Source organism: Anguilla anguilla, chromosome 16, assembly GCF_013347855.1.
Source record: "Anguilla anguilla isolate fAngAng1 chromosome 16, fAngAng1.pri, whole genome shotgun sequence".
NCBI lineage: Eukaryota > Metazoa > Chordata > Actinopteri > Anguilliformes > Anguillidae > Anguilla > Anguilla anguilla.
In genome coordinates, this window is record NC_049216.1 from 29,384,778 (window position 1) to 29,400,722 (window position 15,945).

Genomic DNA, 15,945 nt, shown 5'->3' on the forward strand with positions numbered 1-15,945 from the left:
TGTATAAAATAAATTACAGGAATAATTAGATTATAAAGGGGAGAGGTTGGTATGAAAGCCTGAATTAGCTTTCCAAGAACAGGGCTCCGCACTGGTGAAATTGGGTTTTGATAGATGACGTTCTTAATACAGCTCTCAACAGGGTATCATACAAATGAATCACAAAGACTAATGGATGCTGACACAGTCAAAAGACAGCCTGTAATAGACTAGTAATAGAATAGACTGGATCAGGATTAAACAAAAAATACATACCTTTCTGATATCTTAATCAGGTATATTCTAGTTTTAAGTTTCACAACAGCAATCAAGTTTTATTTAAGTATAATTTAAAAATAGCATGCTGCTTACAAATCTAAAAAATACTATAATATAAATATCTTCCAGCAACGCAATATCTTCCAAAAAAAAGCCCTATACAGAAATGCAACCTGCGGCAATTAAAGTAAACTAGGGAATCTCTTGGTATTTTAAGGCATTTTATTATGTAAACTGTTGAGGGTACAATTCAGCAGATGGAAAGAAACAAAAGGGAAGATGAATAAACACAGATCTGCAAGTACGGAGAGTAGAGGAGAGTGCCGGGGCCAGGTTAAATACAATATGCCAATCAATGCATTGGTTACAACGGCCCTGACGCAGTCCCAACTATAAAATACAGCTGCACTCTTATAAGGGGGCGGAGGGGTAGTCAGTTAACCGTTAAGAAAGCTCAAAAAAAAAAAAAAGGGAAAGAAGGAAAAAATAAACATGAATCGGTGAAGAGTTCCCTTATTCCTTTACAGCAGAGTTCTGACTTCTCCGTACGCCGTTCCGGGAAAGAAAGGGCCTCTGACCAAAACGTGAAGACGGCTAACGGCAGGCAGCCCGCTCCCCCGTGAGCCTTCACACGGTCCCCTAGTCTTCATCACTCGCGTCAGTCATCATCTTCATCGTCTGAGTCCATCACCTTTCGCCTGTTAAACTGAGCACAGGCACAGACATGGCCCCATCTGGCGTTATTCACGCAAGAGGACAGATAAATGCTGTTCTCAAAGGTAACGTAACAAGTACTAGGAGAGGGTGGCAAACAACACGTATCCAGGTGCTGATTAATGGTGCACACACAGTATAGGTGTAGTTACTGTTGATTATTTTGAAAAATCCACAGTGAACTTGAGAAAAGGATAAAGTTTGCCTTTGCATTCCTACAAAACACCTTTTTGCTTATGCACTCATTTGCAAGCAACTGAACACTAATAAAGAAACATTAAATCATACGGCAAAAACTAAGCGTGTGGCTGGCACTCCTACCTCTAATGTTGCAAACACAGAAGTCCTGCATTTGTACCACTTACCTTAACGGTCGTCTTCTTTTCCGTCTGCTGACTAACTTTTTCAAGGATCTCTATTAATCCCGATTCTGAAATCTGAATAAATATAATTTGCATCAGCCTTCCCTTCCACCAGCATGATTTTAGAGGTTTCACAATTTTTAACAAGAGGTCGTCTGATAAATCACACCAGCCTTCATCTCACACGAGTAATACAACATGATAAAATATGCCCACAGTCTCAAATATAAAAGATGACAAAAGATATTTTGGTTATGCAGAAATTAAACGGTACTCAAAGTGAGCCCATGTCTCTCACCTTTCCACCAAGCTGACCGAAGCGGGCCATCTGAATGAGGTAATTCTCCACAGCTTTGGCCTTTTCTGGCTTCACCAACGCTAAATTACTCACTGTCACGAAATACAAACTTTTAAAGCAACAGCACCATCTAGTGATAAAAAAACAGCACAGCACCAATTCATAACATATAAATGAAATTAAGTCTTTTTTTTTTTTTTTACTACTTACATCTGGCACGAGCAGACTGATCTAAAACTTGCGCTAGAATAGTGTTTCTCATTTCAGCTTCTCTGTAAGGAGAAAGGATTACAGAAAGCACACACATTTACAGAACTGAAACATTAACAAATATTTTATCAAAAGCATGTTTTTCATATGTATGTTCAAGCAAAATTCTACATATCATTGGTTCCATAAGTGCTATGTCTAACAGTAATCAGAAAGTAAAACATGGGACAATCGAAATCTGTGAGCTTGGTACCATATATCTCAGATTTTTCTTAAATTTCATTGAGTGGTACAGGGCATACCAATTTAAAAAATGATAGTGAATTATTTATTTTTCCCAGAATACGTCTGCAGTTGCACGATTGGCCCTAAAACAGTGCTTGCATTTAAGGATCCATGTCTTCCTGAAGGGTGGGGAAAGTTGGAATAAAACTGGTCAATACACCTTTCATCCTTAACCTCACAAAAGTCCGTTTGGGGCGCCGCAAATCCACAAAAACACATTTTTCCTCTCAAAAACCACAAATGAACTCAAGTAAAAGTGACACAGTTTAGTAGAGATAAAACGGCTTGGAGCTTAAATGGAGGCCAGTGTGATTTCACTCATCACGGTCAGTATTTCTCTATGGACTGATTTTCACAAGGTCACATTTCAAAGATGAAATTAACTCTGAAACTAAACTAATAACTACTTTGCATGAAATGACCCACTAAAAAATAAAACAATCAGTTGATGAAAGTGAGAATAAATCAGTCTGACCTCTGCTTTGCTTCCTGCTGTCCTTGTTGGTCATTTCCAGGCTCCTGAGTAAAGAGGAAGATTCAGCCATTAGCTCTGTCCTCCTGATAGCCATAATCAGAGTTCAGGACAGGGACGTTTACACGTATTTAGACTTCAGAGTGGAACCCACATTCATTAAGCCTGTCAGAGTAGGAGTGCTGAACTAGGATCAGCTTTCCCTGTCTGTAGCCTAGTCTTAATCATTATGAGCCAAACTGAAAAAACTGATCCGAGATCAGCACTCCTCTGAGACACTGTACCTGTACAGGCCCAGGAGGTCAAAACTCAGGCAGAGCACCAAGCAAACGCAGCCGTTAGCACTATGGGTCTCTGGTTATCACCATCCCATGCGGGGACACGCAGAACACCAGCACCGCAGGCCGGTCCCAGACCCTCTTCTATGCACTTAGAAACAGGCCGTGTGTGACAATTTGGTTTATATTTTCAAAATGCGAAATGTGGCGAAATGGCAAAATATCATAACTTTATGAACTTATGAATCACACAACCCATAACAATAGTTTCCGTTTTGTTATATGGGGGGAAATGGTCGCACAAAAGTGGGTAATAGTCAAGCATGACAGAAACAGCAATCAAATCATAATGCATATTAATACCAGTAAAAATAATAATAAAATAAAAATCATTAAACAGTAATCAAAATGTTACATCAAAAATCTGACCGGCAGCAGTGGGCAAAATAGAAAGAATTTTACGGTTTGACTATAATATTGTTTCAAACTACATCAGAAGCTTTGGGCTAGCGCTTCGTCAGCATCACGGTCGGGTGTAGAACCACCACAGCACAGCAATGGCTCACACTGCCAGGTGTACCTTACCTCGTCCATCGGGCCCCACACAGCCTAAAAAGGACATCGGTCGCTCGTTCAGTGCATCGTTTAACAAATACATTTGTGTCGTGAGGACTAGCTATATGTTGTCACTCATTTGAACTTGGCCTTATGTTGGGTGCATCATACGGTTGGGTCGTGGGTGTGGTAATTTATGATGTATAGTCTAAGTAGCCAAGTCCTTATCTAAAGGCGCTCACTTAATCTAACCACAAATTAAAGACAATCAGCCATGAATTGCCGTCCACACGTTGGCGAGCAAGACCCTTTGTGCAAAGAGTCAATGCACAGATATCCTTCAGCTAACAGCCAACATTTTCTGGCACTGAGGCAAGCCCTGCCTAGATTAAAAATGTATCACTACATAAAGACGCCAGATAAGTACAAGACAATCTCATATTGTCTTTTCGCTTGCAAGTAATCAAAAACGAATTTACTCATCAAAAACCTGGTCAGCGCCTGCTAATTAAAAATACTATGAAGCTTGGCAGATGAACAAGCTAGATGATTTGCACTTCGTTGCTTAACCAACGGTAGTTACGCTATCCACAACACTGCCTGTAACGTTGGCACGAACGTGTGTTCGATTTTCAGTTTAGATTAGATATCCTTGCTTTTCGCTAACAACAGAACATAGCTTGATAGTTACATGCCTATGGGCTTCTCCATCAGCATGCCTATATATAGACAACATTGGCTATATGAACGGCGCCTTTCCATAGAACGAACAGGTAGCGAACCCTGGCAAGACAGCTAACGTTAGCTTTGTTAAATCTGCGTCCACTTGTCCTAATCTCGTGTTGTCGCCTTACCCCATGTTTTGCCTGAAGTTCGGCCATACGTTGTCGTCTAATAGCCTCGAGCTCGTCGTCTGCCATTTTTCTGCAAGTGGTTGGTTAGGTAGCTACGTCTTAGGAGAAAATCTAATTTCAATAGCAAAAAGTAACGCATGGAAGGGAAGGCCCCACTCCAGGACGAGTTAATCACTTTCAGAATAATCAGACCCACATACAGGAAAAGCAATCGATGCATTACAGGATAGCCGATAAAATAGATGCTAGATTTTTTTTTTAATTATTGAAAATAGGAGTAGTCTGATTGAAACAAACAAAAAACTGATTTGGATTTTCTCAAAATGAATATATTAACGACAGAATACTTCATCTTACATCTAATCATGAGGAAACATGCAAAAATATTCTTTTTGACAAACAACTTCAATACTTAATTGTATAGTCTTAATATAGACTTTTATATATTTGAGGAATCAATTTAATTGAAAATACAATATTAATTTGAAAATAAAATATTTTCAAATTCATATTGTTAAATATTAATTTAAACACAATGTCAAATGTTAACCATGTATTTTACTCCACTGAAGAGAGTATAGTCCTAAACTCCGTACCATTTTCTTTCCTATTATATCAGCTGCACTAATATACATTAGTGAGCTATAATTGCATTCAGACAACATATACAAAAGATTTTTTAAAAAGATCAGTCCAGTTGCCCAGCAGGGAATGCCTGTTATCACAGTTGTAATTTTAGTGGTGTGCAGGGGGGGGGGGGGGTGGGGGGGGGGAATCACAGATAAATCTTTAATAGGAAGATTTATCTGTGATTCCAGTCTGATAGAAGAAAGGGGAATACATTTTTTGAGACTAACTGTTTGCCCCCAATTTTTTCCCATTTTCCTCCAAATTCCCAGGAAGGGGAGGGAGTTCATTTCTTTCATTAAATGGAATGCGAGAGCACCTTCAAAAAAATACTTTTCTCTTTCGGTTTGTCATTTTATTTATCCCTTGAAGTAGTGACCTTGTCTCAGGTCAACGGATTCCATGATTCTGTCACAATGCAAGCATGTTTAATTTCCTTTGTGACAATGTTGTGTGTTTCAAGCAGGTGGAGGAGTAATGGATTTCAATCCTTAGACTAAATTTCCAAGTTAATTTAGCAGACGGCAGTTAGTTCACCAGTACTGTATAGGCTGTCACAAGTGACGTCCCTCCCCAAGACTTGGAAAACCATCATTGGCAGTAAGTCATTGGACGCTGCACACGTAACAACACTACAGCAAAGAAAACATGAAAAAATGCCTGTGCCTGCCACTGAGAGACAGTCTTGCTTAAGGTGTGTGCGCGTGTGCATGTGACCTAATGCATGCTCACCTCCCCAACCCAGGTGGGGCCCCACATTGGTGCACTCAGAGGTGGCGCCCTTTTTTCATTTTTCACCCCAGCCACATAGAGTCTGTGCACACCACTTCCTTGTTTCAATGACTGTCAGTTACATTTGTTTTCCCACAAAGGTATAACTAATGTATATACATTTCAAAATGATTGTTTTTCAATATTAAATCAAGTTTGCACATCTGACGCTCAAAATGTCCATTGCGACGACAGCAAATACAAATCTGAATTTTATTTTAGCTGTAATAATCAGAGCAAGCTGCTGAGATAGAGGTCTAAACGAGCAGCTAGTATGGTTTCCAGATTAAAACTCACCAACGATAATTTGAGGCCTTTTCCACTCATTTGTGAATTCAAAATGTGGAGGAAAACAAACATCCTTTTTTATGTGCGCCTTTATGCAGCACCATTATTTAAATATTTATCAATTTGCCCTTCGTTTCAACTCACAAGTCTTCTACACAGAGTGCTAGAATGCACTTTCAATTAGAAACTAAATATGGACTGAAAATAAACAGTATTTTCACTACTTTATGGTGGCAACTATGGTTATATTTCCCCATGAATTGCACTGAAGCCTCTTGATTTCATGAGCACTTTAATTTAATTTGGTTTCCATAATTAGCGTCATCAGCGTTTTGAGGAGTAGGCGATACTAGGAATGCAGAGCAAGTGGAATCGTAGTACCAGTATTTGAGATCACTCATGGGCAGGTGCTCAACCTGAGAAAACGTACATATTCCAATACGTGCAAAGGAAGCACCTCCCAATATCATAGATACCCACATGAATATGTGCTAAGAAATCAAGCGTAACTTCAATTTAGCAAAATAATAATTTTAAAAATGCTGGTGTGAAAATCTTCTGAGTCTGAACTGGACCCAGAGTAGATTAGCACTACATTAAGAAGTGGAGAGGTGGCAAATAGTGAGTGGCACATGTAAAATGAAGATCAGAGACTCCAAAGTCCAGTTCATGGGTTCACGGGGTGCAGCTGTGAAAGACGTCTGCTTCTAGCTCCCCCTGTACGTACTGTAGGAGAACCGGCTGAGGAGCAGGGGAAGATGAAACTTCTGAGTCGGATCGGTTATGGTGAAGACAATCTGCAAACAAACAGTCATACATAGCAGGTGTGGTTAGGATAAAATCTAAGGTATGTAAGGTCTAAAGCAGGGCAAAACACTAAGGTGAAACTAAACTACAGCTAAAATGACATCATCTTATAAACAGCTGTACAACAACTGCTGTATTTTATCATAATAAATCCTCGATCCCATATTAGGTTCCATTCTATTCTTAAAAGCTGTGTGTGAACTGAGAAACACATTCCTATCCTTCTATCCTATCGCTGATTGAACAGTAGCCGTCCGCCTGTTGTGCAAGCTGTGCATTCGGTGTACTCCTCTGATGCAATGAGAAGATGCCTCCCCCAGACCCCTGCATACTCATTACATAAGTACAGGTGCACAGGTGTAATTACTGAAAAGGTTACATTAATATGTAAATATACATCTTTAAGGGTTGCAAAAAAATATCATTTAGTTAAAATTTGGGTCATTTATGGAAAAATGTTTGGAAGGACAACTCCAACCTCACCCTAACCTCACTCCTCACTCACCTCCACATATGGGTAGAAGCACGACTGACCCAGGCCTTCAAAATACTGCCCAGTTTCAAATCGCATCTTGTACATCCCGGGAGTGAAAGCTTCTCTGGTGATAAGGTCTGGACAGCGGCCGTCATCATTAGTGGTCCTACACAGACCATTTTAGTGTTACTTCACAAAAACGAGACACATTCCAGTACAAATACAAAAACTGGCTCACGTTTGCACTTTCTCACTCTCCAACACAGAATTGGACACAACAGTGTGAAATACATCAGTAGGGTTTCCCTTTTTCAGGTCTGCTGTCCTACCCTGTGGTGAGTAGGTTCCAGACTGCCAGGTGTGAATCCAGTCGGTGTAAGCTGAGGGCCATTCGGGCCCCTGGGACCCCTTCACCTGTATTCAACACATGAGTGGTGAGGGGGCTCCCCTGAGGTGTGGCCATGTCTGAACACTGCACAGGAAGAAGCAAAACAGAAATTCAATAAGAACAGCTACTATCTTCGCCAGGTTCATATAACTGGTTAATTAGGTAATGGGAGTGTAAGAATATGAGATGTTGTGCGAGTGTGGAGAGTATGCATTAAAAGTAATATTCCAAATAATAATAATAATAATAATAAGTTAATAAATGAAAAGTTATAAAGATATACGAAGAAGGGAGAAAAAAGTAAAGTTAGTGTGTGGAGGGTTTTATATGTGCCAGTACGCTTATTGCTCATACATAATGGGAGGAATTATTTGAATGCTTTTGGTAATATCAAAACAAACTTGAAATGTACAATAAAAAAGTTTCCCCCCTCGTTTTCAAAATTCAAAACGCACATTTACGCAACAATTAATAGTTCAGCGGATCCCTGGTTCAAGACCCATATACTCTAAATTCAAAATCCATGGTATAGACAGATTTTTGGGTACGTGACCGCGCACATGTCTGTATACGGAAGTGCTCACAAAACAAACTGGGTACGGCGGGGAGGGGAGATGGAGTGGGAACTGGCTCAAAACTACGAAAAATGTCGTGCTGTTGGTGGTTAAGTAGGGTCTTAATTTTTACGTATACAACCAGAAAATAATTATTTTAAGCCAACCACAGACTCTTGTGGCTGCAAGCATTACGTACTGGACAGAAACACCATTCGAATTCCCCACGTTTGGAGTGCTCTACTGCACTACTATTTCTGAAAAATATATACTGATCTGCATGCAACACACAAAGCTAGAACTATATAAGCCAAGTAAGTGAAGTACCCCAGAACGGAAACGCCAGACGTCAATGCTAAGGGGCTTATGAGTTAACCAAATACAAGTTAGCTGCGCAGAAAAAGTTTATACGTATAAATACAAGTTAGGCTATAAGAAATCAGTGTTCTAAAGAAATTATGAGATAAATTAAACACAAAAGGGATGACTGGGGAGAACTTCGTTGCGTTCAACTGCGCTTACTGGGTCCAGAAAATTCGTTAAATAAATGTTGGTGTGCTGCAAATAGCCTAAGTAATGCATGATGCTATGCACCATATGACGCTATGAATCCAATATGTAAGCAAGCATTCTGTAATACTCGCCCAAATAGCAAGCGTCTCCGGACCGGATCCCATAGGGTACCCTACGCTATTAATGTATTTATAAGGGAAATGGCATTGTGGGAAGTGTGGACCCTTTAGTGAATCTGAGGTTAATGTGAGCCGCATTTCATTTAGGAGTTATAAAAAGTGATAACTACCTGGTTTTCTGCCAGAAGATGGTCTTTTATGCGTTGAAGTCGCTTTGTATTCATGTGCGAAGCCTGGCTGGCTGTCTAGAGCCTGCCTCACAGCGTGTCCACTCCCAAATAAAGCATTGGTCAATTTTGCTCGCTGTTGTTGTCAAAAAAAAAAAAAAACGTCATAAATCATTACGGGACAGCTGACAGCAAGGCACGCGTGCACACTAACCTATCGACTCACTGATGCCAGTCGTATCGGACCCTTTCAGAAATGGGACAGTCATCCATGCGTTGAAACCCAAAAGTCTTCTAAGAGGTGTTATGCTTTTAAAATTTTGAAAATAGGCTTGCTGTATACATCCATCTTGCATTAGGCCTACATCATAAGATGCACGTTTTTAAAAATACGTTGGGTAAAGTAACTGGACACTCATTCCCTGATCCTTCATAACGAAAGTCGTTTGTAATGCGTGTTTTTTATTTCCATTTCATCAGGGACATTTTAACTAGTGTTAGTAACAATTAGTCGTATGCTCAATTAACATATAGTGCCCTGATTTCGAGAAGCAGCACCTTCCACAACTAGGTTACACTTAATGATGAAAGTTTGACAGTACATACATACAAGTTAAATAAATGGTAGTACGAAAGTTACCAAAAGTTTCCAAAATTTCCCCTGTTCATGTTTTGACCTCACAGAAATATGATTATAATTCCACAACACTGACACTGGATTTTTAAAAAAAGATTCCTTTATAAAAACACAGCGTTGCACTTCAGAGATCATTTGTGTTCCAATGGACTTCGTACTTCTCAGATTGTACATGTTTGCGAATTTTAGCAGGAGGTCAACCCAAAAACAGCAGTCCAAAATACACCTGAGGAAAGATACACAACACACTTAATTGCTAACTATATCAGTAACCTGGGGTTTCAAATTTTGTCTGAGTATTGGTGAAAAATCCAATGCTGGCTCTCCCCTTTTCTCCCGAGTTTTGTCAGGTCAACAGCAATATATTCCTGAGCACTGGATGGTTACTTTTTCAAGCACAGAAGAATGAAATGTAGCAGTTTCTGTTACACCGTTTACCTTCCCACACCTCTATAATTAACTATGCACCTTAGCATATCCATAAACTTTAATGAACAGGCTTCATGGAGACCATTCTATATTAATATTTAATATTACCACTATTCTTGCATATTGGCACCTGTAATCATGGGTGGAAAATGTATGATTTATGTTCTCACATTTGAATTTCCTTGCAAACTGAAAAATACAAAATGTGTAACCTATACATTACCGATTTGGTATGTGCCAAAGTGTGGTATATACCCTCCAAAATAGGTATTTGCCCACCAAAAGTATGGGAACGGTAGAGTGAAATGTGTTATTTTTGCTGTACACTCAAGGCATTTGGATTTCAGATCAAAAGATGAATATGAGACAGAAGTGAAACGATATAACATACACACGTAAATACCATGAAATAAAAGCTGGTTGTCTGTACTTTTGTCTCATATTCATCTTTCAATCTCAAATCCAAATGCCTTAAGTATACAAAGTATACAGCAAAAATAATTCCACTCTACCGTTCCCAAACTTTTGGAGAGCACAGTATTTAAAATATATTTCAATGTTTAGAATGGGGACTGTCAGATAAAATACATTTTCATTTTTTTTCCATAGGTCCAAGATAGATAGATAGGATATTTTCACGGTTATGTTGTGAGAAAAATATTAAAACTGCCTAGATTTGTCTACCATTGTTATCTTCAGACAGTACTGACACGCTCATTTTATTTGGCAAGAACCCCACATCACACTAGTGATGTCATAATACAAACGTAAACTCTGCTGCCCTCTCGTGGATTAGTTAGAGATGACAAGTAAAACGTACCTGGGGAAACCATCATCACAACCTGATGAAAGGAAACTCAACTGACGAAAAAGAAACCTTAGATCAAAATGCAGAGAATAGTAAAAAAAAAAAAAAAAAAATAGGCATCTGTCTTGTTTGGCTAATTGTCCAAAATTCTGGGTTTTTTTTTTACTTGTGTTTAACAGGCTACCCGTTCAGCAAAACACAATAGAGCAATCAATGCACTTTGAGATTGTTCTAATCTCTGGCGTTATTAGCCTCCCATTTTTAAGGGACGTTGGCTCTTCTCTGCATGTAGAGCTGAGGTTGTTCATGGGTTTTTTTTCTTTTATATCTCGGGGCGTGTCTTGGTAGTGTCACGCACTTCGGGAGCGGCATCAAACTGAAGTTCTGGAGAGCTTCAGTGTCTGTTGTGTGGTTTCTTTTCAGCAGCCAATGTAACCCTTGGAAACAAAGGGTATATTCAAGAGGACCAAAAATGTAATGTGAACATTTTAAAACAGAAAAGGTATTTGCAGAATGCTGCAGGTGTAACAGATGAGCAGGGAAATATCAAACTAACTATGCTCTTTATACTGTGGCGAATTACATACTTTAAGTCGTTGCAGTGTTATCCCACCATCTAGTGAAATGAACACTTCTACCCCGTGATATGCCACAAAATATCTCTCAAGGAGTGTTGCAAAACAGGAAGCCATTCAGGGTGAACTTCCTGGTCAATAGAAAAACATTCAGTATATAACAGTCTGCCTATTGAATATAAGCACAATCAAGGACCAGGGATCATTTTTATTTTTAGATTTTTATCATTATTTGTCTCATATTTTGAAAAAGTGTGTGTGTGTGTCTGTGTGTGTGTTGCACACCTGACATATTTCTTAACCTTGTCTGCACACTTACAAACAGATTATGCCATTTTATCCATAATTATACCAATATTTGATTAAGTTATAGTCCAGTTAACTCATTCAATGCAACAGTAGGGCAGCCAGTTTGGCAAAGGATCACAATAAGGGTTCTGGGTTAAATATGTGATGACCCCATTGCTAAAAATCTTGTCTTATCCTCGATTGACCTGTGTGAGAAATTTGGCGCTTGTGTGGACATAATTATACACAATATTTTGTATAGACTCCTCAGTCAACAAGAGTTTGCGAGTGTACCAATGCCATTATCTTATAATTCCTCAAGATGATCGGAATTGGTGGAATGCATTTTCTCTCTACGAACATTTTTGCCACAATGTGAGAGTTAGACCAACATTTTATAAGTGATGGGACGGGTAACTCATACTTGCAGGGCGGCCATTTTTGGTATTCTGTGTATAATCTGCGATTTCCTTAAAACAACCAATCTCCCCTGTGACTTGTTCTACCCGTTTGTGAAATCTGCCACCTGTGTCATAAAACGCACAATTCCAGTCGAAATGGCAAGTACTATGAACCCAAAAAGGGCACTTTGCATCCTGACTTGCCTTATTTTCATACGCACATAACAGAAGCAAAGCAGTTAGGGAACGGAGCCAAACGAGAGATATTCGAGAGATAATCAACGTCCTCTGCAGTTGAAGACCCCCCTGTGAGGTTCCCTGCCCCGGCCGAAATGCCGTTTTGGTTAAATTTATTTGATTTAAGAATGGCGATCCTCAGTTGTTTCGATTGGGGACTCGCGTTGAGCGGGTAAAAATGAAAGTCGCATTTTAACTACTCAACACAATAATCTACACAATAACGAATCAATGCGCGTCACTGTAACTTTAAACAATTTCAAGCAGCCCAATCTTACCTTTGATTTAATCTGAGGTAAACATCTCCACGTGCAGATCTTCCGTTTGCCTCAAGTTGTAAGTGAGAGGCCGAAGAGCCAAGTTTCCTCCCAACACGTGACACGTTTCTCGACACAAAGCGTGAAACGTGAAAATATGCGATTCTCGATGAAGTCCTCTTTATCAGCAAGCTGGTGTGGCTTTTCAGCACTCTTTGTTAGGTACCACAAGGTAATTCGCTTCGATATTGGTAAGGCCAAGTAAACATAAGTAGATTTTTTTTAAAAGCAAAAAATATGTTTCTTCCCAGATGAGATTATGATCAAATAATACACCCAGGATCCGTTATAATCAATATGAAAATACCTTTACTACTGTTACTGTTTATGCGTTTCCACTCAGCTTTTTATGAATGCAAACAAAGAAGTTAATAATTATACAAATAAAAAAAACCTACCAAAACAGCACTGGAAGTAGAGGATAACAAAATAGTTTTCAAATAATGAAACAAAAAAAAACAAATACAGGATTAAAATCAGACTGAGCTGACCAAATACAAGAAAGTTTACAATATTACACAATATTACACATCAACCCAGTCAGATCACTCAGTCCACAGCACCTTATACATGGAAGGAGAGATGGGCTTATATCATCTATTACACATTACACAAGGACAGACATGGACGTGATGATCTTCCTTACAGGCCGGAAGGAGACGGTCCCATTCCCTTTATTTCAACAACAGCAGTTTTGCTAGCAGAGCCATGCTTTGATATTTTAATTACACACTGATAATAATTTACAAAACACCTCTCTAATGACAAAGCAGTAACCATTTTTTTGCGGAATGGACACGGTTCGTGTTCGTTTATGTTGATAACCTTTGTTCATGTATCCACAATGCGTGTGAAGCGATGTATGTTTCTAAAGACGTGGTAAAGGCTCAGTTTCTCCTCCGAAACCTCCCCCAGGTAAGGCTTTTGAGCTCCGCGGTGAGGAGAATGGCGTACTGGAACACACCCCTTTTTTTTTTACGGCCCCACGTCTCCACAGTTCAGCTACCGGCCTCAGAGAACTCTCAACGCGCAACAGGATTTTCTCATAAAGGTTCAAAACTCACCTGGGATGTTGCCAGACATCACCAAGTGGGACCACAAATTTATATGGTTTTATTTATTTATTTATTTGTTGATTTATTTTGCAGCTTATAATTGTCTCCTTGTTTTAGTTGAAAGTGCCAGCTCTAGTCAAATGTAGTCTCGACTATACTGGCTTGAGAGCAAACTTTGCTAACTCTGGGAACAAGTGCACTTAGTTAAAGTGGGTCTGTTTAAAAGGTTTAATGGTGGTGTTAATGTCGGTTTAAAAGAGTGTTTGAATGCTCAGAGCTCCAGTGAAGGGAAAACCGTTTTGGCACTGAGCCATTGCAGACTTGGACAATGGGCCAAATCGCAGATTATAGACTCCCGATTGAACTCAGTAAAAGCGCTTCTCCAACGGCATTAAAAGGACAGAGCTTTGGAGAGAACGGCTGTATTCAAGGTCTTTCCACTCTCGACACATGCACCATGTGACGTGGCACGCGAACAGCAAGCATCACTGCAGCATTCCCATCCAACACTTCTTCCCCCTAACTGTGAATTTCCGATCAGTCAGACCTGGCCCCAGGGTTTTGGTGGCACCAAAACAAGAATGTCAATGTGGCATGTGGCAAAAAAAAAAAAGAAACTTGGAATTGTGTGGCGCAGAGGTGGGTTGTGTCCCTAAACGAATGCATATAGTGTTTATGCCAGTGGCCAACTCTGGGATCAGTTCATCCTGTCACAAGCACAGAGGATCAAAGCATGTCACCACATTAAAGCAAGAGCACTGGTTCCCAAATTTGGTCTTTGGGACCCATTGTGTTATACTAGTTTTCATTTCAAACTGTTAATACAGCCGTGATTATGCCAAGCCGCTAATTGTCCTTAATGGCTAAAGCCATACTATGTCAGAAAAAGCTATGCCCACTATGAATGGAAAAAAAATGTGCCTTGTTCACAGCCTAGGGCATTTATTCAGCTGGATCAAGTAATATTTTCATTTTATGTGGAAATCTGGTCACTAAAACAACAATTAGTGGAAAATGAAATGTTCAAAGACAATGCAAACAACAACAAGCCATACTTGAACTGCGTTCAAATTATGTTTAAGAGAAAATTATAGTAGACCTTAAACACATGTTTTCAGCAACCTTGATTTTTCCAGGTAAAAGATTAGCTGGAAGAAAAAAAACCAGCATAGCGAGTTTGGGAACTACTGCGCTAGAAGACTCCTGTTCACGAAAAAACAAATTAAAATCTGACGGAAGTCCTATTTAAAGTTTTGAGGCCGTATCAGCAAAAAGGGTTTTGTTGGATGCCAGGCAGCCATTTTCACCACGAGCCCCGCAGTCCTGTGTCGGCGGAGATGTGTGATTAATAATTGGCTGATAACAGCGTGTTGACAGCTGTTGTCATGCTGACAGGGTTTTAGCTGACAGCATTAAACGGGGCTCCTGGTACAGATAAAATAAAAGTAGCACTGAGACCTCTGGGAGGCTCAGGGCAGCATCGCAGTTAAATTATGCACATTTGCAGGCAGTCGTTTTAATGCCTTGTCACAAAGTTCAAAGCCTGAGCCTTTCAGTTCGCAAAAAAAAAAAAAAACATAATGTATATATATGTACATTCTTCAGGGCACAAATCAACTTGAACCGAGAAGATTATCGTATTGATTTATTCTGTATTCTGCATATGTGGTGACCTTTGCAAAGAGGGATTATAATCTTTCAAATAATTTCACTTTCCTATTCTGCTTTATAATTGCTTTTAAACAGATAAAATCGGTGTGCGTGTGTGTATGTGCGTGCGCGTGTGTGCGCATGTGTGTGTTTGTGTGTGTGTGCGTTTGTTTGTGTGTGTGTGTGTGTGCATGCGTGTATATGTGTGTGTGTGTGTGTGCGTGCGCGTGTGTGTGTGTGCGTGTGTGTTTGTGTGTGTGTGTGCGTGCGCGTGTGTGTGTGCGCGTGTGTGCGTGTGTGTTTGTGTGTGTGTGTGCGTGCGTGCGTGCGTGTGTTTGTGTGTTTGTGTGTGTGTGTGTGTGTGTGTTTGTGTGTGTGTGTGTGCATGCGTGTGTGTGCGTGCATGTATATGTGTGTGTGTGTGTGTGTGAGTGTTCAGTGCTAATCTCAGGAGAGAACATCTGTAGGAGATATGAACCTCATTTCTCCAAATAAGCTGTAATTACCATGCCCGCACATTCCTCACAGATGGCAGATTTTTTTTTCAGGAGTG

General features: G+C 39.8%; 2 protein-coding genes across 4 annotated transcripts; both read right to left on the reverse strand.

Moving 5' to 3' along the window:
• Positions 1-462: 462 nt before the first annotated feature.
• pdcd5 (programmed cell death 5) lies at positions 463-4,486 on the reverse strand. 2 transcript variants are annotated; one of them, XM_035395016.1, is made up of 6 exons: positions 4,287-4,486; positions 2,603-2,646; positions 1,843-1,904; positions 1,633-1,724; positions 1,338-1,409; positions 463-964 (listed from the first exon to the last, which is right to left on the reverse strand). In XM_035395016.1, the coding sequence occupies exons 1-6, from the start codon at positions 4,350-4,352 to the stop codon at positions 917-919; spliced, it is 384 nt and encodes a 127-aa protein (XP_035250907.1). In that variant the 5' UTR covers positions 4,353-4,486; the 3' UTR covers positions 463-916. The 2 variants fall into 2 exon arrangements, with proteins under 2 accessions (XP_035250907.1, XP_035250908.1); XM_035395017.1 differs by lacking the exon at positions 4,287-4,486 and adding an exon at positions 3,463-3,775.
• A 1,397-nt stretch (positions 4,487-5,883) lies between these two features.
• LOC118215783 (5-hydroxyisourate hydrolase-like) lies at positions 5,884-12,783 on the reverse strand. Of its 2 annotated transcripts, XM_035396780.1 has the most exons (5): positions 12,649-12,783; positions 8,999-9,131; positions 7,584-7,726; positions 7,285-7,420; positions 5,884-6,769 (listed from the first exon to the last, which is right to left on the reverse strand). In XM_035396780.1, the coding sequence occupies exons 2-5, from the start codon at positions 9,050-9,052 to the stop codon at positions 6,680-6,682; spliced, it is 423 nt and encodes a 140-aa protein (XP_035252671.1). In that variant the 5' UTR covers positions 9,053-9,131; positions 12,649-12,783; the 3' UTR covers positions 5,884-6,679. The 2 variants fall into 2 exon arrangements, with proteins under 2 accessions (XP_035252671.1, XP_035252672.1); XM_035396781.1 differs by lacking the exon at positions 12,649-12,783 and having other exon boundaries at positions 8,999-9,134.
• Positions 12,784-15,945: the final 3,162 nt, after the last annotated feature.

What these genes read in the sequence shown, in the direction of transcription:
- pdcd5 (XM_035395016.1), bottom strand. Translation starts at nt 4,352, where the DNA reads ATGGCAGACGACGAGCTCGAGGCTATTAGACGACAACGTATGGCCGAA. An exon ending in AACTTCAGGCAAAACATGGG is followed by an intron (nt 2,647 to 4,286) that starts GTAAGGCGACAA and finishes CTCTTTACTCAG; the next exon opens with GAGCCTGGAAATGACCAACA. An exon ending in AAAAGAAGACGACCGTTAAG is followed by an intron (nt 965 to 1,337) that starts GTAAGTGGTACA and finishes GCCTGTGCTCAG; the next exon opens with TTTAACAGGCGAAAGGTGAT.
- LOC118215783 (XM_035396780.1), bottom strand. Translation starts at nt 9,052, where the DNA reads ATGAATACAAAGCGACTTCAACGCATAAAAGACCATCTTCTGGCAGAA. An exon ending in TGGAACCTACTCACCACAGG is followed by an intron (nt 7,421 to 7,583) that starts GTAGGACAGCAG and finishes TGGTCTGTGTAG; the next exon opens with GACCACTAATGATGACGGCC. An exon ending in GCTTCTACCCATATGTGGAG is followed by an intron (nt 6,770 to 7,284) that starts GTGAGTGAGGAG and finishes GTTTGTTTGCAG; the next exon opens with ATTGTCTTCACCATAACCGA.